At 44.8% G+C, this 25,661-nt stretch overlaps 1 protein-coding gene across 23 annotated transcripts in view; it reads left to right on the forward strand.

The window, feature by feature from the left end:
• Vrk1 (vaccinia related kinase 1) overlaps nt 1-25,661 on the forward strand; it is a 68,180-nt gene that overhangs the window by 22,001 nt on the left and 20,518 nt on the right. For 17 of the 23 annotated variants that reach the window (XM_030246689.1, XM_017315045.2, XM_030246688.1 and 14 more), the window contains exons 2-7: nt 4,401-4,565; nt 10,698-10,753; nt 18,796-18,865; nt 19,621-19,708; nt 23,663-23,771; nt 23,882-23,974. In XM_030246689.1, coding sequence (XP_030102549.1) covers nt 4,406-4,565; nt 10,698-10,753; nt 18,796-18,865; nt 19,621-19,708; nt 23,663-23,771; nt 23,882-23,974 — 576 coding nt within the window. In that variant the 5' untranslated portion in view covers nt 4,401-4,405. Of the gene's footprint in view, nt 1-4,400; nt 4,566-10,697; nt 10,754-18,795; nt 18,866-19,620; nt 19,709-23,662; nt 23,772-23,881; nt 23,975-25,661 lie in introns of those variants that run through there. The other 6 variants (XM_030246693.1, XM_030246694.1, XM_030246696.1 and 3 more) reach the window with 3 other exon arrangements.

Below are 25,661 nucleotides of genomic sequence, written 5' to 3' on the forward strand. Positions count from 1 at the left end.
TAGACTTCCTGTTGCTCTATACTCAAAAATAAAAGGGGTTTCTAGTGCAGTGGGTGGGGAAGGGTCTAGATCTCAGAAAAAGTTGTCAAGGTTAGTTCTACCACCTGAAACACACACCAGGAAAAGCCTGTTTAGGGCCGGGATGAACGGACAGAAAAGGCTTTAGGGATGCTTATGATGGTAGGAAGAGGCTGTGGGCTCATTTGTGAGGTCAGAGGACCATCTCGGGTGTTACTCCTCAGAAGCCATGTACTTTGCGAAGGGTCTCATAGTGCGTTTAGGCTGGCTGCCTAGTGAGACCCAGAGCCCACCTGTCTCTGGCTCCTCAGTCTTGGGATTGCCAGTGCATACCACTGGGCAGCTTCTCACCTGTGCTGGGGGGAAAGGCAGGCCACCGTGTGCTCCTCGCACGTTTGCTACTGGCTGAGTCAGCTTGACACGGCGAGGTTTCTGTTAGTGGAAATAGTGTTTCAGCGGTACAGTTCATATGCCAGGGGATGCGTGCATTAAGTTACTGGCTTGGTTATTGTTTCTACGCGGTTTTGTGAGTGGGGTTGCTAATATGAAGGCTTGTGTATGTATATGTAGGTTTTTCATAAGAGGCAATTTCAAGTATAGTTATGGCTTTTTTAGACAGTCTCTGTGTAGCCTAGGAAGGTTCTGAACTCTGGATCCTTTTGCGTTTGACTTCCTAGTGCTAGGCTTGTTATACACCTGTGTCTACTTCAGGTACAGCATTTTAAGCTGGACCTCTCATTTTTTACTTCACATTTATGATTTTTAAGGAACAAAGGAATAATAGATTGAGGATGTCACCTAATTACAACAGTCCTCTGTTATCCCGGGTGAGACATTCCAAGATCACAATGGAACCCAGAAACCATGGCTGGTAGTGGAGCCTAGATACTGCAACCAATGTGTATAATAGGGATCCTAATTTAGTTTGTAAGGTGAGAGTATGATAGTAACCAAGACCGAAACCATCAGAAGAGGGTCTGATGTATGAAGTGCCTGTGGTTTCCACATCTCAGACATCTGTGTCCCTCTGAGGTAGTGGTGAGCTGATGGCGTGCCACACGAGTGCTGTGATAGAATCACCATTGCTTTGGAAACTAAGATGGCCCCTGTGACTGAAGGGAGGGCAGCATGCGCAGTGTGGATGAATCAGAAGGAGGCGAGCGGCTTCTACGGCTGGATCGATGCATCCATACTCAGAATGGCACACAATGTTGCATTTTATGACTTGTTTATGTCTGGAATCTTGCATTTAGAGTTTTGACCTTGCTTGACTGGATAGCTGGAAGGATCAGTGAGCAGTTGCTGTCCTCCTGTGTGCTGTTCCACTTTTATTTATACAGTGTTCTTGTTAACAACCACCAAACCTACCTGGCGTTTTTATTTTGTTTTGAAATAGCCATAGCTGTCTTTTTTTGGGCGGGGGGGTGGGGTGGGGAATCTTTCTGAAGCGATGTACCTCCCCAGTGGTCATGTGTGGGGCACGGCTTCACAACTGCACATTGTTGCTTGCTGTTCTCCTGTGTTCAAAGCCCAGAAGTCAACTTAGCTGTGACGGACGTCCTTGTGAAGCTCACTCTGGCTGCAGCCCAGCATCTTCTCTTGAGCTGGGGGTGGGAAGGTGGGGAATTTCTGCTTTGAAGTTTTGGGAATGGGCCAGCCTTATCTTCATCTACTTACGTGGTATTGTGGACACAGGAAGCATTTCCCAGTTTTCCTGTGGATGTTTCCTAAGGTTCTGAGCTTCACCCTAGCCTTCTCCTGAGTGGTTTGGGGTCTGTAGGGAAGGGATTCATGGAGGCCTTCTCATACCCAGTGTCTCTTCAGAGTTCACTGGGCACGTTATGCTGTTCTGTTGAAGTAGTTTTAGGAGCGGTATTCCTGATCTTAATTATCCCAGTAAGCTCCAAATAGCTGGCTTCAAGAGTAAAACTAAAAATAAAAGCCAATAGTTTTATTTGGAATGGAGAAAAAAAAAACCCACTTTATTTACAAGAAATCTATATGAAGTAAATGCTGAGGCAGAGTTTTCACTTATAATATGGTATTTTTATTGCATGGGAAAATAATTCTAGAAAAAAAAACTGTTCAGACACTTCAGTTACAGAAAGAAGGTTTTAAAAGTCATTTAAAACTGTTTTGACAACTATAAGGAAATAATCAAATAGGAAATTGCTGTGATCTGATAAAGCTGGATGAAGTTTAGAAGGAATCATGTTAGTGCCAGGACTGCTGTGTGTTCAGCTTCGTTCTTCTAGTTGAGTTGTCACCGAGGTGCGAGGTGCAGAAGTTAATCTTTCTTCCTGTTTTAAGTCTTGGTTGCCATGGCTGTCACCAAAATACTGTTGGGCAAGATTTCAGCACAGATTAAAAAAGTACCTTGAGAGAGCCCATCTGAGGAAGCGCTAGCCCGAGCAAAGCGCCTTTGCTGTGAAGGTGCTCTCACCCCAGACAAGTTTGAAATCGGAAATGCATAAAGCTTTTTTTCTTTTTAGAGAAAAGTTAGATTTAAAGATTTCCCTATCAGTTAATAAAGTGTTTGCATTAGTGTTGGGACTGATGGAATGAACGTATCTACTGAAGGGAGATGTATTAGCATGGCTCTTGGCTGTGGTGTGAGTGGCTCGTCGGTGGCTGTCTCCTGATGGAGAGAGAAGACTGGGTGTCTCAACAGTCCTACACTAGAGCTGGAGTTTCAGGGAAGTCCTGAAGAAGTGGGTTCTAATCCCAGTGAAGGAATGTCTCAGCAACAGGACGGATGAGCTTGACAGGGAGAGTGACGGCAAGCAGGCAGAGAGCAAAAGCTTCCTTCCTTCACGGCTGATTTAGAGTACATCTCCCCGACTCAAATAATCTAACCACGAGAAGCCTTTCATCCTGTGTTGTGCTGCTTGGGTTTCAGTTGATTCCAGATGTAGTCAGGTTGACGACCAAGATTAGCTATCACAGTATATACGATATAAATTGCATATATGGAATTCATGCATTTGTAGTGATAATTGGTGGGTGTTTGCTGAAGTTTCCAATCTAATACTGTGTAGGCAGGCAGAGGTGGTGATAAAATTAGATAGATAATCTAGCAGTTAAGAGTATTTACTATTCTTGCAGAGGACCTGAGTTCAGTTCTCAGCACCCGCAACTAAAACCCTATAACGCCAGCTCCAGGTAATCTCATACCCTTGGCCTCCTCATGCACCCACACAGACAGATACTCATACACATTCTTTAAAAAACAAGAAAATAAATCATGGGTATGTGCACACCACATGCATGACTGGTACTTAAGGAGGCCAGAAGGCTCATGGGATCTCTTGGTGCTGGAGTTACAGATGGTTGTGAGCCACTGGGAATTGGACCTCACCTCTGAAGAGGAGTCAGTACTCTTTGACCGGTGAGCCACCTCTCCAAGTTCCAAGAAAATAAATCTTTTAATATAGTCTGTATATTTAGTATATCTGAGTTCAGATGTCACATCTTAGCAGACTCCCATTTGAAATAGCATTCTAAGTGTTGCAGACCAGTCTGTTTCAATCACTCCCCTCTCTGGTTTGTTCCTCTGCAGTTTTTAGAGAATTGTAGAATCTTAAGGAAATCTTGTTTAAGGAGTCAGTGTGGATAGAAAGAAGAATTTGGACTCAGAGCACACGTTTATGTGCACACACAGCTGTACAGGGTGCAGTGAGTTGTGCAGAGGCACTTGAAGCTTAGATAGATGTGCTTGAATCACGATTTCCCAACCAGCCAGTTACACACTTGGAGCCAAGGCTTTTGATTCCAGCCGTGTCTTCCCAGAATACTGACTTGTGCTGCTGAGAAAATCGAATGAGCTACTTCTCCAGAATGCCCAGGGGGAAGGGACATATCGGATGGCCAGGACTTTGTGGAACTAGCTGGTGGCGTGTGTCACTTCTGCTGAGTCTGTGTCCTCCTTTGTGAGTGGGGCTGCTGCAGCCTTCCTACTCTTGTGCCCCAGAAGCCCTTGTCCTCTGCCTTGTACACACCTGGTTGAGATTGTAGTCTCTGTGCTGGTGCTAGCACATCCGTACTAAGGACCTTGTGGCTGCGTTATTAGATGGGGTGCATTCTAACTGCATGCTTTCCCTCAGTTGCATCAACATTCTTGTTCTGTTGTTACTAAATAGTATTGTAGTCGTAGATGATATGCCACTGGGACGGACTCAACGTGCTTCCCATAATTGCATCACTTTATTTATGGTCTCCTCTCCAAGCTTAGTGACAACCAAATAGGATCCTAGCTGTTACAGAACTAGCCATCCTTCTATAGTCTCCAACAGCCCCTATTGAATGGAAGCCTTCTGTGGGGGATGTTTTGAACAATTCTAAGGTTAGAACTGTGAACAGAGTTGCCTTGTTTTGTGTTACAGTGAAGATGCCCCGTGTAAAAGCAGCTCAGGCTGGAAGACCCGGACCTGCGAAGAGGCGCCTCGCAGAGCAGTTTGCCGCTGGAGAGGTCCTAACCGACATGTCTAGGAAGGAGTGGAAACTAGGATTGCCCATTGGCCAAGGTGGCTTTGGCTGCATCTATCTGGGTGAGTGCTTGCGATTTCAGGTCATCAGTGGGAAGATTCAAATGCTTCTTTTTTTTTTTTTTTTTTTTTTAAAAAGATTTATTTATTTATTTATTTATTTATTTATTTATTATATGTAAGTACACTGTAGCTGTCTTCAGATGCACCAGAAGAGGGCATTAGATCTCATTACAGATGGTTGTGAGCCACCATGTGGTTGCTGGGATTTGAACTTCGGACCTTCGGAAGAGCAGTCGGGTGCTCTTACCCACTGAGCCATCTCACCAGCCCCCTAAATGCTTCTTATGGGATAGATTGTCTTTCAATTGAGCTACTGCAAGGTGCTGTTGATATTCGAGGTGTCTTAGCTAGGGTTTTACTGCTGTGAACAGACACCATGTCTTTATAAGACACGGCAAGTCTTATAAAAAACCCATTTAATTGGGGCTGGCTTACAGGTTCAGAGGTTCAGTCCATTATTATCAAGGTGGGAGCATGGCAGCATCCAGGCTGTCATGGTGCAGGCAGAGCTGAGAGTTCTACGTCTTCATCCAAAGGCTGCTAGTGGAAGACTGACTTCCAGGCAACTGGGGTGAGAGTCTTAAGCCCACACCCACAGTGACACACCTACTCCAACCAGGTCACACCTATTCCAACAAGGCCACACCTCCAAATGGTGCCACTCCCTGGTCCAAGAATACACAAAGCATCACGAGAGGTGATTGAGGAGTGTGTGGTCATACGCAAGTTCACTTTTGACGTATTAGTAGAAGATGGCTCATCTTATTATACAAAAAGAACAAAATGCTGAAATACTGTCACTCGTAAACACAGTTATATCCTTCGACTCTTCAGACTGCTACACAGACTTGTCAAGCTCTCTGGAGACTGAAAGAGAGCTCTATCCATCCTTTTCCCTCTACCTCAGTCAGGTACAGTTGTTTCCAACTCGGTGTGTTTTACACATTTTACAGATCTTTACAGCTATGGGCTTTTAAAAATGTCTGTACTTCCTTTTGGGTTTGACCTATGTTAGTTGTATTCGTTAGCATGCTTAACTTGGGATAGTTGGAAATCAAGTTAAAATCCTGATCTTCTGAGTTTACTGAAGTCTCAACATTAAAAATGGATTACCTGCTGGGTGGTAGTGGTGACACACACCTTTAATCCTAGCATTTGGGAGGCAGTGTTGTAGTAGGTATTTAGTCTCATTTCAGGGGTTTCTACCCCACCTTAGGTCATTCAGTTCCCAGAAAAAAGATACACAGCTTTCATTTTTATAATAAGCCTTTATGTACCAGAACTGGGCCAGACCTCATGGCCATGTTTTCATGACTCACCTCCTCTCTCTTCCCCAGCCTCTCCTAGTGGTCTCTGCCTCAGACCGGAAGCACAGGAACCCATACTCCACCTATTTCTCTTCTGCCGAGCTATAGGCGGGAGGCTTCTTTATTCACCATTCAGGGATAACTTGGTGGGGTGGGGTGGGTAAGGTTACATAGTGTCACTTGTATGTGTGCAGATTTTCTTGTCCCTGGCAGCAACCAGGCCTTGGGAGCCAGTATTCAATATAACACATAGCAAAAGACCAAACATCAACAAATGATCTCTTTAAGTTTGAGGCCAGCCTGGTCTATAGAGCCAGGACTACACAAAGAAACCCTCGTCAAACAGCAAGACCAAGACCAAGACCAAAGGAACAAGAACAGCAGCAGCAGGTTTACTTAGCTGGGGGGTAGGGGTGCAGTCTTTTCATCCCAGCAGTGGGTGAGGCAGGCAGATCTGTGATTTCCAGGCCAATAAGGGCTACATAGTGAGACCCTGTGCCAAAACACAACAGCAAAAACCTTGATTGCAGGCACAACTGTCTCCTTCCCTGCGAATCCTAGTGGGAGTGTGCTTACACAGGTCCTGTTTGCATGGGTTCTTCTTTCCGTCTTTGCATTCTGTTGTTTTACCTCACTCTCAGCTTTGTTATTGATGTAAATTTTGAGTTTTAAGGCATCATATAGCTGAGGTAGGCCTCAAATGCACTTTTATCTCTAATCTTGATTTAGTTAGTTAACAAGTTATTTAATTTCTTTTTAAGGATGGCTGTGAACCACCACGTGGTTTCTGGGATTTGAACTCATGACCTCTGGAAGAGCAGTCAGTGTCCTTAACCACTGAGCCATCTCTCCAGCTTATGTAATTTCTTAATGATTACCTTCCTCTCTTTTGAGAGACATGGTCTCACTGTGAGATTCTGATTAGCTTTGGACTCAGAGATTCTCTTACCTCTGTGTTCCAAGTGTTGAATAAGAGTATATGCCATTCTGCCTGGCACAACTTTTAAAAAATTATATATTTTTGGTACTGGTTAGAAGAAGGAGTTGGATCCCCTGAGACTGGAGTTAGAGATGGTTGTGAGTCACCATGTGGATGGTAGGGATCCAGTCCTGGTCCCGGAAAAGCAGCCAGTGCTTGCAGCCATTTAGCCATAGCTCTAACCCTGAAAGTTTCAAATGTTATATTTAATAGTAGTTTACATAGAATGAAATGTTGTAGATATTTTTTAAAAAACCCCACAGATGTAAACATCTATAATATGAAACTACTTGACTTTTTTCCCTTTCAAGTAGTTACTACAAAATGAAAACTTTCTAGCGACATCTGACTTGGAATGCTACTATTATAGTGAAGGTTCCCATCGTCTGGAAACTGGTCAGAATGGCTGTTCTCGTGTTCCACCCTCCTCCTCACTCAGAGCTGTCTGAACAGGCTCTCCATGTGGTCCAGGGCATCCTGGGATTTGAGAACCATGATAGGAGACAGCTGCTTTCACTCACTCGCTTGCTTCATGCCCCTGAGTGGACTCCTCGCTCTGTACTTGTGTTCATGAAACATGGCTGACAGCGCTTCTCACCATGTCTTGCACACAAGCCTCCTGATGGAGACTGTACTGGCCTTTGGAGCGGTACATGCTGCTTCTCTGGTTTTGTTTGGACATAGAGCCGTCCTAGTGAAGTACGCTGTATTTATGTACGGTGAAAGTCTTCATAAACCATGGAAAGTGGCTGCTCATGAAATGTTCACATTGTTACGAGAAAGCCCAGGGGGATTTGGTGATTGAGCCACACGGTCACTGTGGTTCCTGATTTCAGAGGGGTCAGTCCATGCTGTTTGGCTCCACACCCCATGTGTTTAGGCAGAGGGCATGAGACTGGAGAGTTTCACCTCTGGTGCAGAGGAAGGCTCCAGGGCAAGATGCCTCTGCTGGCTTTCACTGCCCAGTGACCTTCTCCAGCTATGTCCAGCCTTCTCAAGTTTCTAGAACTTACCCCATTGGCTGTGTCTTCTGCCACTGTATGTGGGGGCGCTTTGTCTCCATCCACACTATTATGTTAGTTATATCAGCCAAGTGCATATTCAGGCGTGTAATTTAGAGGGGGCGGTGTAGTTGCTGCAGGAGTTTGTTAACAGGAACTTGTAGTTAAGTAGGTTGTCCCTTTTAGTCTCCTAAAATCTGTACCTCAGCCACCGTGCTCCCGCGTGGGCTTTTTTCAGGGCCACTGTGCTCCCGAGTGCTTTTCTTGCTTTTGTGGCCCTTTGCAGATCTGGAACTTGCTTTGTGTGCATGTTGAGTATTTTATTTCTGTCATTGGCAGGTGCTGTTGACACATTTTTAGTACCCAGTGGGCAGTCTGAGTTAGGCCTCGGCTTTAACTGTGTGTGTGTGGAGAGGAGGATTGGCTTGAGGCCTGTGCCTTCCTTGCTGTGGGCACCGATGCACTGATGCCGCCCTGTGTGAGTGTGACCACGGAAGTGAGGCTCTCACCATTTTGATTTTGCACAATGCTGCTTCCCCAAAGCTGAGGTTAGGGCAGGGCGTGCACATACGTATTCCCTGGCCTTCCCTAACATTGCATGATGTTTTCCACACCTGAATACTTCTCTCAGTTCTAGGACACGCAGGTACTTGTTGTCAAGGCTCAATTCTTGTCTTCTTTGTGCCTGGCGTAGTGCGTGCATGTGTTATGGATAAATCACTTCGTTTCTTTACTCTCTTCTCATTTGAGTGTGCAGTATTAATGGGATGCTATCTTCATTTTCATGTTTTGTTAAAGATTCTGGACCTGCCTTACTTATTAATTCACCATCTAAATACTGCTCCCCGGGGCTGTCCTAGGGAGCTGGTGAGCGTATCTGGAAGCTGGTGCGCGTATCTGGAAGCTGGTGCTTCTCCTGTGTCTGAGGTACTTTGGCTGCAACTCTTGCATGGTTTTCTTCCTTGGTTTCTGTGGCTGTTGTCGCAGTCTGCCTATCCTCTGTTCTAAGGTGACAGTGCCTTTGGCATCAGTCCTAGCACTTTTCTCTCTTTGTTCATTCCCAAGGAGCTTTCTTTCAGTGTGAGGCTCTAAATAAATGGCCTTTCCATTTAAACTGCTGGAGACTGAACCGAGACCTCATCTACACGGCGCATGCATGTGCTATCATCCCTTTGAACTAGAGCCTCTCCCTGATAGCTGGCGTTTCTTTGCTAATCACTTACGAGCTCAAGACTTGTATCTCTAATAGACTAAGATCTGCACCAGCGCCTCGTGTTGCTATGGCAGAAGCACCCTAATGGGGAGGATTTCTTTGGCTCACAGTTAGACATTGAGTCTACAGTTGCACTCATATACGTGGGGGAACATGGTGGTGGCAGGAATGCATGGGTGGCTATCCACAGTGCACAGACCAGGATGCAGAGAGTGTAGGTCAGAACTGGGTATGGGCTGTAACTAGCTGTCAGAGGCCCTCAGCCAATATCTTACTTCCTTGAGTTAGGCTTCAGCTGTTCAAGGTCCACAGCCTCCCAACATAGTAACCAGATGAGAGTAAGTGTTCAGGTCACAAATCGGGGGGACATTTTAGATTAAAATTGTAATAACATCTGAACGTGGATGTTTCTAGCAAGCATCTCAAACAAAAAACCCCAAAGCATCTCTCCTGCATTTCTCCATTTGTAACTTTTATTCAGTTTTCAGCTCAAACCCTAGAAGTGGCTTACAGTCTGCCTCCAGCCCATCAAGTCCCTGTTAGCTGCCCTTTGTTTTGAGTCTGTGACCACAGTGTGCTAGTACCACCTTGGGCCTATGCAGCTGTCAGGCCACACTCTGCCCACTGCTCTACCTGCTTCTGCTCTTGGCTGGTACACAGCCCTCCTAAGCAGCCCAGTCGGAGTTAGACCATGCTAGTCCTTTTGGAAAACCTTGGAGGCTCCGTGTTTCAGTTCCAGCAGCAGCCCCAGCCTTCTTCCTGTCTGTTAAGCCTTTCTTGTTTACTCTCTGTTCCTTTTCTAAGGGGTCTCTGCACTGTCTGTATCCCATTTTCTCTGTGTGCGTCGGTCTCCTGGCTTTGCAGTTCACGTAAAGCTCCCATATTGGGGGCTGTGGTGCTGGTCTATGTGGAATGTTGTTCCTGTGAACACCCGTGACCGAAACTGCTCCATAGTTTCAGTGACACCCAGGCTCCTTTAGCACACTACAACACCACCTACCTCCCTCACTGTTTAAATATTCCCTCCATTTCTTCTATCATATCATAGTGATGCTTCTGTCATTGTATACGTCTGCATTTTATTGCTCAAATGATAGATAGCCAGAAGTGAAAGGATTTTTTTTTCCTCTGTCCACTTGCAAATTCTCATTTCTTAGAAAAATGACACGAAGATACTTGATGATGAGCTTGGAGAGACTTCCTGTAGTGCATGGCAATGGCACACGTGTTGCTGTGTACTAACCAGTGATGGGGTCAGCTCCTCGGCCTTCAGATGTTCTTCCTCATGAGTTTTACAGCTGACTAGACCTAGGGATTCCACCAGTCCCATTCTTAGGAATTCCCAGTGCGTCCGCATACTAAACACCAGAGGACTTGTGAATGAAAGCAATAGTAGCAACTTTGTGTAACAACTTCCTGAAACATCTGATTAAATTGAAGAAACCTAAAATTGCTAGATACATCCTACATATGAAAACAGTCGTAGACTAGGTACAGTGTTATAATGATGATCTGAAATGCCATTTGGAATCTGGGATTCACACCTTAGAGGGTTCAAGGGCCTAAGTGTGTGTCATATTCTGTCTATGGCAACACTCCTTGTTCTGATGTAAATGTCTTCTCTTTAAACAGCGGACACAAATTCTTCCAAACCGGTTGGCAGTGACGCGCCCTGTGTTGTGAAAGTGGTAAGAAAATATTGCTCATTTTTTTCTTTCTCAATGTAATTGGTATTTATCTTGTAGAGCATCTTTTTTGATGACTAGACTTACTACATTGTTATTAATCTTTCTAAATATTTAATGAGACACATAGTAGCTGTATAGTTTTAAGTAACTTGAATTCAGAGTCTTCAGCTCCCCCATGCTAGAGTGGCACTTGAGGGTGTCTGAGAGGCCACAGAGCTCTGCGGGGTGGGACTGTTTGTTTCAGCTGCTCACCTTAGGCAGGTGTGGTTTATATTCATACCCTGTAACATCACGCTTAGCCGACGTGTGTGTGTGTGTGCGTGTGTGTGTGTGTGTGTGTGCGTGTGTGTGCACGCTTACTTTGCCTGCTGTCAGTTTTACTCCCTTCCCTGTTCATTTTAAGAAGTGTGACTTCCCTGCATTGCTCACGCTGCAGTTATGGATGCACAGGATTGGCAGCAAGCAGCTGTGTCGGATACTGAGTCGCTGGTCCAGTTACAGATCAGAGAAGGCATGTTTCCGTATCACTCACTCATTGTTTTGACCAACGTTGTTTATAGCTCTGCCCGCCCTATTTTTGATCCCTGAGGACCCTTGTTAAACAGAAGAGCCAGCAGAGCAGTCATTGGAGAGCTTAGTGCCCTGTGCCTTTTCTTCTGCTTAAAGGTTATACAAGACTCCGCATTCGTTCGTTCGTTCACTTTATTATATTCAAATAGAAGTATATTCTATTCTTTAGGAACCAAGTATCTTAGACCAGCTTTTTTTCTTTCTAAGTTGTTTATTTTGTGGGTTTTGCCTGCATCCTTGTCTGTGCATCATGTGCATGCAAAGTGCAATTGAGGAGGCAGAAGAGGACATTGGGTCCCCTGAAGCTGGAGTTACAGATGGTTGTGAGCTGCCATGTGGGTGCTGGGAAGCCATCCAGGTCCTCCGCAAGAGCAGCCAGTGCTCGAACCACTGAGCCACCACTAGCCTTCGTTTTAGTGAACATTTTAAAGGTATTGACTTAGTGTAATTTTTCAGTAAACTTTATAGCTAATAAACCAGCATTTGAACACTGTGACAGGCATGTGTAAGTGTGAACACTGTGACAGACAGGCATGTGTAAGTGCTTTACTCATGCCCTCTGTGGGACATTCTGCAGGCTCTAGAGAGCTCTGTGGCCTGTGTTTGAGCCCTGCCCTCACCCTTCTCAGGATTTCCCCTGTTAGAGTGTTATCCATGGGTACTATCAGATATATGCTGTGTTTTTAGTATGGTATTTTAAAAGAGTCACCTGTATTTTTAGGATATCAGTCATTTACTGTCCCCCCCTTGTCTTAGGACTGCAATTCGAGTAGGTCAGGAAGCAGGAGATGATGCAGAGGCCATGGAGGGATGTTTCTTACTGGCTTGCTTCTCCTGGCTTGTTCAGCTTGCTTTCTTACAAAACCCAAGACTATAGACCCAGGGATGGCACCACCTACAAGGGTCCCTCCCACCTTGATCACCAACTGAGAAAATGCCCCACAGCTGGATCTCATGGATGCATTTCCCCAACTGAAGTTCCTTTCTCTGTGATAACTCCAGCCTGTGTCAAGTTGACACACAAAACCAGCCAGCACCTCCCCTACTCCCCTTTGAGGCAGGAATAGCCCTGTATAGCCCTGGCTGTCCTGGAATTCATTATGTAGACCAGGCTGGCCTTAAACTCATAGGGATCCTCCTGCCTCTGCCTCCTGAGTGCTGGTATTGAAGGCGTGTGCCATCACTGCCTTTTGATGTGTGGATAGGAATTTGGGCTGTTTCCAGTTTGGGCGACTTGGAGCAAACCTTCCACATAGACTTTTGGAGTGACGTTCTGATGGGATGGCTTTCTGTGTCTCTTGGAAGCTAAATTACTTGTCAATAGGGAGAATACACATTCAAAATTTTAGAGCCGGGCGTGGTGGCGCATGGTTATTTCCTAGAACACAGGATTTTGCTCCATTTCACTTCCTGGTATGCCTTTAATACTCGAACCATATATTTTATATTTTGCCTTTCTAAGCTTGCCATGCTTGTTCAATCTTCTCTTTGTGAGACTTAACCAGAGAACAAAAACTCTCTGCTGGGCTTTTTTGAAACTTCCTTTGTCAATGCAATTAATGCAATTAATCCAAGTCTCTTCACCTTAGCCTCAGGCAGACTTTTCAGACAAGGGTAAAAAGTAGCCACGTTCTTCACCAAAATACCACAAAAACAGTCTTTATGCCACATTCTGAAATTCTTCTCCTTTGAAATCTCTTGGGCCAGGTCAACACAGTTCAAATTATTTCCAGCACGCCTTTAATCACAGCACTTGGGAGGCAGAGGCAGGCAAATTTCTGAGTTCAAGGCCAGCCTGGTCTACAGAGTGAGTTCCAGGACAGCCAGGGCTACACAGAGAAACCCTGTCTCAAAAACCCAAAAAAAAAAAAACCCAAAAACCAAACAAACAAAAAAAACCAACAAAATTTTTTTAAAGGTTCTAGACATATTTCCAAAGTGGATATGCTGGGTTTTGCATTGCCAGTGGTTGACTGACTGCTCTGCCAGACCCAGTGCTTGTTCCAAGTGGGTATGCCAGCTTTGTGAGCATGCTCACTTCCCAGGCCTTCCAGGAGGTAGCTGTGGTGTCTGGCTGCTGTTAGGTTTGCAGTTACTGCATGAGAACGCTGAGCCCTTTGTCGTTGTGTGTGTCTGCCATTTGTGTGGTTTTGTGTGATAAGTGCTTCTTCAGTCTCTTGATTCTTTTCTACTTAAGAAGGCTAGTTTTAATAACTGGATTGTGTAGCTTTTTATAATTGACTAGGAAGAGTTCTAGATAGATCTTATTTTCAAATATGTGTTGTAAATATTTCCTTCTAGATTATAGTTTACCTGTTCATTTTTAAATGGTTTACAATGTCTTATAGGCTGACTCATAAGCCTTTTCTCCTTTAATCAGTTAATATGGCTCCCGATACTGAACTGAGTGAGCCTGTAGTCCTACTTAGGCAAGCTGACGTAGGCTTCTTGCACCGTTCTGGAACTGCTTTGCTCATAGTTTGCAGGGACGTTTGTGTCTTTATTCATAAAGCATCTTGGTCTTTCATTTTTCTAGAAGTATTTCTGTATTAGCCTCTTGCAGTCTGACTTGCTTTGGTGTCAGCTGCACTAGCCGTTTGGTCCCTGTAGGGTTACTGGACCCAAGGACTTCTGGGTGAGCCCTTCCCCTCTCAGCTCCCAGAGCACAGCAGGCAGGGTTTGAGCCCTTGTAGCATTTGTGAGGCTTGAGCTTCTTCAGCCTGTGTCTGCAGTGGGAAACCTTAGTCAGCCTCTGCTCTTTCTTGTCAATAATAGTGCCCGTGGCTGTCTCCTGTCAGGGCTCTGCCAGGGCCCTGTTTCCTGTCCTCTGGTCTGCAGCTTTCTTTCTCTTTGTGTTCTGACATTCCTTCTGAACCACGGGATGGGCTGCTGCCGGGTCAGAGGAAGTAGAGTTCCCTGTGATGTTAGTCGTGTGCCTGGGGTTGGGGGAGATTGCTGTGCCTTCTTCTGTGCACATGAGCACATGGTACCTGGGGGTGGGGGTGGGAGATCAGTTCCTCAGAATCTTCAAAGGACTCCATTGAGAAGAAGGCAAGGCTCCCCTCACTCATGACCGTGTCCAGGCTTTCAGGCCCCTCTGCCCTGCCCTGCCCTGCCCTGCCCTGCCCTGCCCTGCATAATTGCCATACTCGTTGCCCTGCTTTAGAGGGAAAGTGCTAAGTGACCGTGTGTGCTCTGTTCTGTGTCACTGATGCTTTATCTTAGGATTGTGAGCCTCGCTTCCTGCCCTTTTCACTTACCTAGCTGAGGGAAAAGCCTCGGATAGGTATTTCCAGTTACATTATCAGAACACTGAATTTCTAGGTTTTAAGGATGTCTGTTTTCAGACTTAGTCCAGTATTCTGTGTCTTATGTTGTCCTTTGTCCTTCTCTTTGTGAAGGGCGGTGATGCTCGCTCCCCCCCACCCGCTTTTCAACCGCTCTTCTGTGTTTGTGGTCCTGGAAGAAGAGCTGCCCAGCCCTCAGAGGGACCCCAGCTAGAGCTGGCTGCTGCTCCCTGGGTGACCGAAGTCTTTGGGCCCTTTAAATTCCTGTGTCAATCACTGGGTTGTCATTTATCATAGAGTTTTACTTCTAATACCCTTCTCATAATGTCAGTTAAAGTGTTTGTGTTTATTTTTCTCTAAGTAGATTTTAAGTTACTCAATGGTGACTTTGTTTTAAATGTCCTTTACATACACCGTTCTTACACGCTTGTTTTGCTTGTTGTTTAAAATACTTTTTAGGTATACTTTTTCCTCCCTCTTCCTGCGTTTCTGTCCATTCGCCTTTATCCTTTGGACGCCGTTGACTCTCCTCTGCTGGGAACAGGCCAGGCTGTCATTCCCCTCTGACAGCTTCGTGGTCTTTAAAGGTGGAAGTATCAGATACAAACACGTAGAATGGGTATCACACCTTTTCTGATTTAAAATCAGAACAGTTGCCATTCAGACAAACACATGAAATTGTTAAATGCGTGCGTGCGTGCGTGCGTGCGTGCGTGCGTGCGTGCGTGCGGTGCTGGAGATGGGTGCAGAGCCGCCTGGCTGCTGGTCAGGTTTCTGTGACTGCTGCAACTCCAGCCAAGGTTCGTGTTTTCAGAGACCATGAGCTACTGACCGGGAATGAGCAACACAGAGTCACATGTGAAGCTTAGTGTGTGAAAGTTCTGTATAAGTTGGCTCTGTGAACAAGTGTACCATGACACTCACGCACTGTAAACACGAGCATGCCTTTTATTTTAGAGCAAAAATGGGCAAGGTATTTAAGAAACACAGCTAAGTGTTTGCTGTTGTAAAGTTCCATAATGACATGCCAAGCCATGCTTCCCAGCCCTTGTATGTTGTCATGGGACTGCACAAGGCCTGGCCATTGGTGTCTTTGGTAAGTCTGCCAGGTACTCCTTTGCAGCCACGTTGAGAACCAGAGTAGAGCCTGGAGCATTGTGCACCTTAGCTGTGACAGGTGAGGTCACGGCTCTGCAGACCTGTAGCTTCATTCTGAGGTCCTTTCCAGTAGTTGTACTCTGAGAGTCTACCCCAGAAGCTCAGTTACTTCTTACATGCCAGCTTTATGAATGAGCTCTACATGGTTACACACCACTCCTGCATTTGGCATTGGCATGAACATACCATACACATACAAATGAAATGTCTCAGCAGTTCCTGCACACTTCTTCCCACCCAGGAGTGGTCTCTGTTTCTGTCTGGGGCCTTCATCCCTGACTGATGCAAGCAGCTGTGGGACAGCACTGCTGTGTCTTGGGACGTTAGTTTGTGCTTGCTTTCAGAGACTGTGTGTGAGAGCACACGCACACAGACAAGCTCAAGAGAGACATGCAGGCACACGCACAGACACATACAGGTGCACACACCGATACACTCATACACAGAGAGACACAAGGGCACACACAGAGACATAGACAGACACACATGCATGCGTGCGTGAGCATACACACACGCACATACTCACACACACACACACACACACACACACACACACACACACACACACACACAGAGGCCAAGAAGAAAGAGTAAATAAATAAGTAACTTGGACAATACGTACGGGTAGAAAATTTTCTGACTCCCCCTCCCCCACCAAATCTAAACGTCAGTAAGAAATTAGTTCTCTGAGTCCTTCTCACCTTCACGGGAGCAGAGTTGGACGCCTGAAGATGGACTTCCAGTTGATGGCACTTAAGAGCTGGTGTGTGGTGGTCCTTTTCTTGGGAACAACTGATGGGGTCTGTGTTTCACAGCCTCCCTCCCGGGAAGAACTCTGCCTGATGTTGTGATGAGTGTTTCTCATTTTCAATGCAGATATCTTAATTTTTTTTTGGTAAGAAGGAGAAACTTTGTACAGCTTCGTTTTTAAATGGCAGCCAGTTGCTTTTGGATGGTGCCATTGAAATATATCACATTTTAATTTTTTTCCTGTTGTCATCGTCATTTTGACACTTAGAAGTCTTAAGGAAACGTTTAGTGATATTCTAGTTAAAATGTCAGTCCCAATTTCTTTTCTAAATCTTGGCTATTATAGAGTTGGCAAAGTATTTCAAATTTGAAATATGTTAATACAATTTTAGTTCTGAGTTAAGGTATTTTCTCCATAGATGGCTCGCTTCAGCTGGAGCGCAGCGCCAAGAAGTAACTCCGTCACCTTGTCATAATGGACGCCTACTGGACAGGAAAATGTCTGAAGGTGCTCAGGAGCCTTCATTAGAGTGTCCTGATTTATATGGTTGATTCGCATTATAAGTTTAATAAATTATTCCTTGAAGGGAACTTGAAAATTAAAGTTGATATGATGTAGGCTGAAACTGAATAAATCAAAAATCTTATACTGTTGGTAATAAGCCAGGAGTGGTCTTGGGAGAGCGTCTTTTAAGTTAGAGTTTTATTAATGAGTCATTCTGAAAGCTAACCAAGATTCCTTTTCTTTAATTTCACTTTCTTCATTTTTCACACTGATTCTGTGACTTACTTGGTCATAGACTGGAAACATTTGCTTCCATGTCTGGCTTCTGTTGCTGCTAGGAAGGGAGCCACAGGTGTGGGAGAGTTTCCTGCATAGCACATAGCTCGGCATTCACATCTGTGTACAGATATGATCCTGTGGGGCTTGGTGACATGCTGAGCCCTTGAACACCACTCTCTGAGGCTGAGCTGTACACATATGGCGAACTGCCCACGTTCTTTCTGATCCGAGTGTTGGCCATTTTTGGCTTAAGTGTTCCCTGTGGCTAAGTACTGTGTGATTGCAGATGAGCAGAGTCCTGTAAAAGCATGTTACCTGGAGATACCCGTCATTTGAATTCCTGTACATCTGAGCTGATAGAATTATGTGTGACAAAGGGTTTAATTGACACTTCAAGGACCAAAATTAACTTCTGTAGTTGTTGAGGTTTCCTCAATGAAGAAGAAGTGGGTGGATGTTATTTTCATCATTTGGAGCAGATACCTCTGAAGTGGAGAACACACACTGTCATGCCATAGCTCAGGTCTGCTGGTTCCGATGAGCTCTGAGTCCTTAACTCCAGCCGTGTGGGTCTTCTGTCCCAAGTATTTTGCTCAGATTAGTTTAGAAATCTTTGCTTTCATGTTTGAGGTTATTACTGTTTTTAAACCAGTATAAAATATCAAACATTAAGTAAATACTATTTTATATCAATCAGTCACACAAAATTAACTATTTAAAGAGACAACAAAATTATAAGTGACTTCTTCCCAATATTTGTTAAACAATATGAAAGTCCTGAAGAGCTCTTATCTCTTGTTGTGTGAAATACCTCTTTTGTAAATGTCTCTCTCTTTCTCTTTTTTCTTTTTTTTTGGTAGATGTCTTTACAAATAATTCAAATGGTCCCTTGAAATGGGAAATAGGGGTTGTCTGGTCAAGTTGGGGAAAACAGTTATTTAGCACCAGTTTCTTTTTGATTTAAAAAAAAAAAGACATAAAATTGTTGGTCTGAGAAAGAGGATTCAGTACTAGAAAGAAGGCGCACTGCGGTCTCGCTCTGCAATGCAGATGATCCTCCACTTGCATGAAGTAGCGAGAGTCACTGTAGGGCAAGGCAAGGGAAGGGATGGGATTCTACCATTAATTGGCTAAGTCAGGTGTTGGAATTCTATTAAATCTTTGAACTGCCTTGTAGCCTCTTAGTGGTGATACACTTAGCATGATTGGTGGCCTTTGCTTAATAAAGATGAAAATTAGCTTAAACATTTGTCTTAAACTTCTGCAAAGACTGAACTGTGTTTCTGATTTTGTATAATGTATCAATTATGAAAGTTGAGCTTACGAGAAAGAAAAATTATTGTGAGAACATATAAAGCATTTGTAAGGAGTTTTAATAGTTTGTAAATTTAAGTATCAAAGTTATATTGTGTTTGTAGGAAAATTAGATTTACTCTATTTTGAAAGCTCAATGTAAATAGTTCAATAATTTTAATTGACTCTTGTATTCTAAGGAACCCAGTGACAATGGACCTCTTTTCACGGAATTAAAGTTCTACCAGAGGGCTGCTAAACCAGAGCAAAGTAAGAAGCAATAAGCACGCTTGAAATTGTTTTGTTAAAGGTTTAAACGTTTTAAAATAAGTAGTTTACCTGGCTTTATTTCACAGTGCTGAGGTAAAGTGCCATGTCCTATGTCTCTGTTTTCATTTGCTTTATACATGAACACCAATCAGATGATATTTGAGTGAGTCCTTCTGATGTACGGATGTATTTGCCCTAGGGTCTGTGGGCATGTGAAATAATCAAGGCTTTGCAGCTCAAAATACATGAACGAACCTAGTCCCCAGGTGTGTGTAAGGCCTCTGACTTTTGAGCATCGATAGCTCCTGAGGCGGGAGCTGGCCTGGCCCTGGGCTGCTGCTCTCAACTGTGTTCATCTGAGGCCCCAGTGAGGGAGCAGGAGCCACTCCCGAGTCTTGCAAGGGGAGAAGAGATGTAGACACTGAAGGAGACAACCCTACACTTCTAGAGTTTGGGGTGACAGTCATTCTTCTTGTGGAAGCAAGCACACTCCGTGACTAGGAGGTGACCCGAGGGACAGTGCTATTGTGTACTTTAAAAATGGTCTCATAGATGGGCAGTTTCAAGATAGGTAACAGCAGGGTGCTGTTTCTGTAGATTGGTAAATTTTCTAGTTGGACTTTGTGTGGGTTATCCTGTTTTATGACTCGAGGTGGTTTTGTTGCCCATATAAGTATGCTCTGTTCTTAGATATTTGTTCTGAAATGACCATTTACATAGCAGTTGAAATCATAGGCCTCTCTTTTAACTTCTAGTTCAGAAATGGATTCGTACACATAAATTGAAGTACCTTGGTGTTCCTAAGTATTGGGGATCTGGTCTACATGATAAAAATGGAAAAAGGTAAAAATCTCCATTTTGAGCATTTCCTGTTGAGTTGGGTTAGTGAGGAGTTACTTGCGGAGCACCCAGAATGTCTGTGCTTCTGGACTGCAGGGCAGTGGAGCGGAGGAGTAAGATCTTCTCTCTGTTGTTCTCAGTACACCACAGTGTCAGGGGCCTGTTAAATGGGGTGCTAGTCTAACCTGTGGACTCTGTGGACAGGAACAGAGTACACCCTCCCTCTCCCGCTCTTTATGCCAAAGAGCCCTCAGGATCCCGTTTATATCTCATGTTGAATGCCTAATCTTTCAAGGAAAGTAGGGTCTTGTTCTTTCTGAGGGCTTTAGTCTAGTAGTTAGAGGTGAGAATCATGGAGAGAGAGCATTTCTGAACCATGCTTGCTCACTAACCGTTCTCTTAGATGTCTTAGGAGTCAGAGTTAAGAAGTCCTTAACACTTTTGTGCAGCCTGCTCTTGTGAAGTATCTGAGTCGATGAGTTAAGCTTCATGGAGCAAAGCGTGTAGGAGACTGAAGGCCAGGCTGAGTTAGAAACTGGAGGCTGGCCTGCAGTTAGAAAGGCGTTCCCAGTGAGTAAAGGAAGGCTGTGATTCAGCTGGCTTAAGCAGTCATCAAAGGCCGGATTCCATGCCTTGCAGTTTTGAGCTAGAGTCTTGATTTCCAAACTTAGCTTCAAGTTACTGTAGAGCCTTGGCTGGCACAGACTTCAGTCCTCTGGCCTCGTGAGTATGTGTGGGTGCATCTCTGCCTGTCTGCACAGTTTACCGTCATGGTGCCGTTACTCTCAGTTTCTTTTTGATGTTATTGGAAGACTGCTCTGTTTCTGGACAGACACAATGCCTAGTGTCAAAAATGGGTGCCATTGTCTTGTGAGTTTCCCTTTCCTATGAAGGAAACTTTTGTGGCGTCCTATGCAACTTTCTCATACATTTTCATGGTCACAGTTTTATAATTCTTATGCTTAAACCTGCCGCTGGCAAGATCCAAGTAGTCACACAAGTGTCTTGGTGAAAGACAGTATTGAATGGAAGAAGTTGGAATGCCCACGCCAGATTAGTGCTGTGTTAGCAAAGACTTGAGAATAGCAGGGTTTTCATAGCTGTGAAGAGACATCATGACCAAGGCAACTCTTACAAGGACAACATTTAATTAGGGCTGGCTTACAGGTTCCGAGGTTCAGTCCATTATCATGGGGGGAAGCATGGCAGCATCCAGGCAGGCATGGTGCTGGAGGAGCTGAGAGTTCTACATCTTGTTCTGAAGACAAACAGGAGAAGATTGAAGACTCAGGCAGCTAGAAGGAGGGTTTCAAAGCCTGTCCCCACAGTGATACACTTCCTCCAACAAGGCCACACTGTCTATTAGTGCCATTTCCTGGGCCAAGCATATTCAAACCATGACAGGTAGCCATTGTAGGCCTGCCAGGTTTATTTACTAGAGAACCATTCATGTTTCAGGGAGTCTGGGCTCCCTGAAATCTTACATTTTTTGTTACAGGTGGTTTTACTGGAACAGTGTACTGTGGGGTGATAAGAGCCAGAGAGAGGCGATGGGCAGAAGGACAGCTGTATTCAGAGGGTGCTGCTGGCAGGAGCTTTAGTGTAGTAAGAACGGGTGACTGCAGCTGAGCAGGTGTGCAGCAGGGTCTCGGTGATTGTCAGTGATGGTCAGTCCTTCTCAGTCGAAGTGGACATTTGCTAGACCTTCCTCAGTGGAGCTTGAGACTCAGACTAGTCATGGGTGAAGTGTTGACTGTTAGGTTGAAGCACTAAAACCAATCACGCACGCATGTACGTCTTTCCGAAGGAAAGCAATAGAAAGAGTCCTTCTCCTGGCCTAGCCTCCTCCCCTGCCAGCGGCCTTAGTTTTCCTTAATTTGTATTTGAGTGACGGGAGGGATAGGTAGCTTAGAGCAGTGTGAGGATCGTAGAAAGACTCACTGTTTTCATTTGGAACTGATTGATATTTTCCTATTAACTGAAGCATTTAACTAAGTCCCTCAAAAAAGAAAGCATCAGAGACCTTACCTGATAGACATTCTCAGAAGTAGCTTCACTCTGTCCCAGAGCTCTCTGAGGGAATGTGCTAACAGTGTGTGTGTGATGATGAGGGAATTTTAGGGGCCATTTAGAGTTAGTGGCAGGGTGATCTGTGCATAAAAAACAAAGACCAGATGCCGGGCGTGGTGGTGCACACCTTTAATCCCAGCACTTGGGAGGCAGAGGCAGGCGAATTTCTGAGTTCGAGGCCAGCTTGGTCTACGAAGTGAGTTCCAGGACAGCCAGGGCTACACAGAGAAACCCTGTCTCGAAAAAACTAAAAAACAAACAAAGAAACAAACAACAAAAACAAAGACCAGTGAAATCTACATTAGTGGTTCCTGTGTTGAAGCAAACAATATGTTTATCCTCTTCCAGACTGTGCTCGCTAGTTTTTTGTCAATGTGACACATGCCAGAGTTACCTGAAATGAGGGAACCTTAATTGAGAAAATATGTCTAAAAGACCTGGCCGTAGGGCATTTTCTTAATTCGTGATTAATGAGGGAATGCCCAGCCCTTTGTGGGTGGTGCCACCTCTGGGCTGCTGGTCCTGAGTTCTATAAGCAGCAGTCTGAGCAAGAAGCCATGAGAGCAGGCCAGTAAGCAGCAGCCCTCCATGGCCTCAGCATCAGCTGCTGCCCCAAGTTCCTGCCCTGTGTGAGTTGCTGTCCTGACTTTTCTTTGATGATGAAGAGTGGAAGTGTAGGTTTTTGGTCATGGTGTTTGGTTGCAGCAGTAGTAATAACCCTAAGACACAGACTGTTGGCAAAGGTTATTTGTTATTCAGAGTATTGTACTGATTACACAGGTTAACAAAAGTGTGCACCCTACTCTTCTCTCAGCTTTGCCCAACTTGCCATACTCAGGATATTGGGAGGACACATGGCTGCACAGGTCAGGGTAGCAGGAATCTTAACACACATGAATATATTTTGCTTCTACTTGATAGTGTGACTGTGACATAGACTTTATGTGCTAAGACATTAAAAGATACATAGACAGACTCTCTAATGAACAGGGCCCTAGGCTTTCCATTACCACACTGTCTTTTCATTTAGCTGGCTGCTCCTTCCTTGGAAGCTCCTGTAGTTTACCATCATGAGCCTGACTGCTGTGTCATGAGCATTCCATGGCAGGGTTTGTCCTGTGTCTATGTCAGCGATTTACATAGACGGATTAGGATTTGGACAGCTGTTGAAGGTGACGGTGATGCTCAGAGGAGCTGGGCAGTGTCCTCGCAGGACTCCAGCGCATCTCTGCCCTCCTAGAGTTTGAGACCCTGGGAAGGATGAGACCTGCCTCCTCTATCCATTTCTCCAAAAATTACGGCCCCAGGAAGTAATGTCACCTGGTCCAGCTGACATGGGAGGGGGCTGGCAAAACAAACAAACAAAAATCTTCATTTTTGTAGGGTATTCCTTTTGCAGATCTGACCATTGAATGTTTTACACGTAATTGCTTAATACCATTTGGTCAGTTTTACTGAATGTAGTTTGTAAGCCATCTCTTGACAGCCTAGATTTAACAGAATATTGTTGAAATGTACCTTAAAAATGGAGGTGCAGTCAGGAGAAAGAAGCAATTGTCTAAAAACAGCAGTTAGCTGTGAGAAGCCAGGTGGCTGTGTTCCATTGTAGATGAGTGTTGGATTCTGGCTGGGCACTGTCGTAATTCGAATGCTGTCTCCTATAAACGAGCTCAGTCCAGGGCAGGATGACGAAACGTTCTGAATTCTCGAGATTTCTATGTAGTTGAGAGAGATTCTTCATGGTATGGGTTTGCGCCCCTTTCCTCCTCGTTTATAATCTATAGTACTGCCTTAGTTAGCATTAACTTGACCTAACTGAAGGGGAATAGTCATTGCAAGGACATGTTCCCAGTTATTCCCTCACTGACATTCCTTGTTTGTCTTCAGTTACAGGTTTATGATAATGGACCGCTTTGGGAGTGACCTTCAGAAAATATATGAAGCAAATGCCAAAAGGTTTTCTCGGAAAACTGTATTGCAGCTAAGCTTAAGAATTGTATGTGAGCTATGCTCCTTGTGAATACAGTAAGGGCTGGTTTCCGCTGAAGCTCAGCCCTCTGCTGGCCATGTTAGGTACTGCACTAACTCACTGTGTGTTCTCTGTAGCTGGATATCCTGGAGTACATCCATGAGCATGAGTACGTGCACGGGGACATCAAGGCCTCCAACCTGCTCCTGAGTCACAAGAACCCTGACCAGGTCCTTAGAACTGCAGCTTTTACTGTTGTAACTTGTGCTGCTTGGGAGCAAGTGGGGCACTCTGGGCTGAACCCCACAAGCTCCGAAGTAGATAAGCTAACAATGCCCTTTCTCCAGACACTTGTATCCAGTTGCCATTCTGTATTTTTGTTGCAGTTTGCTGGCACTTTATCAAGTTGGCTGTTTTGCTCTACATAATATTTGGAAGTGCTTGCTACAACATGCATTTCAAATAGCTGTTTGGGGTGAAGCTTAAACTATAAAGTACACCAGCGAGTTAGATCTGCTGGTCCACTTTGTCACCTTCATTACTTCTTGTGTTCAAAAACTCCATCTGACATAAGTGTCTGTTATTTGGAGAACTTGGTCTTTAATGTGGGGTCAGTTCAGTTGTCAGTGACAATAAAGGCTGCTTAGTGTCGCCTCTTGATCTTGTGTAAGAAGGAGGTTTTGAGTGCTTGGCTCAGGGAAGTGATCTGTCAACATTCTCTGCTTTTTGGCTTTGCATACGGTTTCCTTCTTTTGATTCCTTCCTTTTCTGCACAGGGTGTTTGCTTTTGCTCTATAGGCTCTGGTGAGCCTCAGGAATCAGTGTAGGGCACCGGGAGCAAGCTGCTGTGCTAGGACGCTCTGTGAGGTGGGCATCCTCAACCATCTCATTCAAGCTGTTTCCCTGAGCACAGCCAAGAGCCTGAGCGAGCGGTAAAGCTCCCTTTACTTTAGCTGGAGTAGGAAGGGCTTGCAGAGCACTATTAGAAACCAACTGCTGTTGGTTTACACGTGACTGATGGGAGCAGCTTCTGTCCACACGGCAGCCGTGTGCGGCTCTCCTGCCTTTCTGACCTGCTCTGTGGATGGGGTTACTCTCTCAGGCTGTGTCCATCTTTGTGTTCACATGCACATGCGTTCATGCGTTGTGACAGAACCAGGTGCATGCGTGGCCGTCAGACGGAAGCCACTTGTCCCAGTGTTGTATGCTAGTCACAACAACCAGCTATGCCCATAGCATTACTCTGTTTTTTTGTTTGTTTGTTTATTTGTTTTTTAAGTTAGCTTTAATCTGGAAGACCAGAATGTAATATGTAGTATTTAAGATGCAGGTAGAGGCCTGATCTAAGAGTTTTGAAAGTTATTATAGCCCTTGAATCATTTTATGAAGTACATAGGCATTTGACTATTTTACGAGAATCAAGAGTAGAAGAGAGCTGTTGTATTGTGTGCTAACAGTATTCATATCCCTTTTCTTTGTGGAAAGGGTCTTGAACATTTCTATTTTGTTGTAGTTTGGTTCTAGACTCTGTAAGAGAAACTGACCATCTGTAAGCCTTGCCCATGGAGACAGGATTAACTACTTTAGCACACACTTTCCTAAGAAAGCATGCAGAGGGAGCTAACACTGGAGCACTGTGGCCTTCTGGGCATTTAACACTTATTAAAAGTCAAACCTTCCTGGGTGGGAGGCTGGGAATAGCTTAGTGGTAGCTCAGCAGCAGCAGAGCTCCTGCCTAGCTTGTGTGAAGCTTTAGGTGCGACCCCCAGCATTGCAGAGTAGGTGGGGGGAGACTCAGGACTTGCTGGAGTGCTCAGTTTAGATTTGACTTGCTTCGAGAGCTGCTGTTTGCCCTTGTAGGTGAATCGACCTCCAAGGGATTGTATTTTATTTCAGTACTTTTCTGGTAATTCATGT

Source organism: Mus musculus, chromosome 12, assembly GCF_000001635.26.
Source record: "Mus musculus strain C57BL/6J chromosome 12, GRCm38.p6 C57BL/6J".
NCBI lineage: Eukaryota > Metazoa > Chordata > Mammalia > Rodentia > Muridae > Mus > Mus musculus.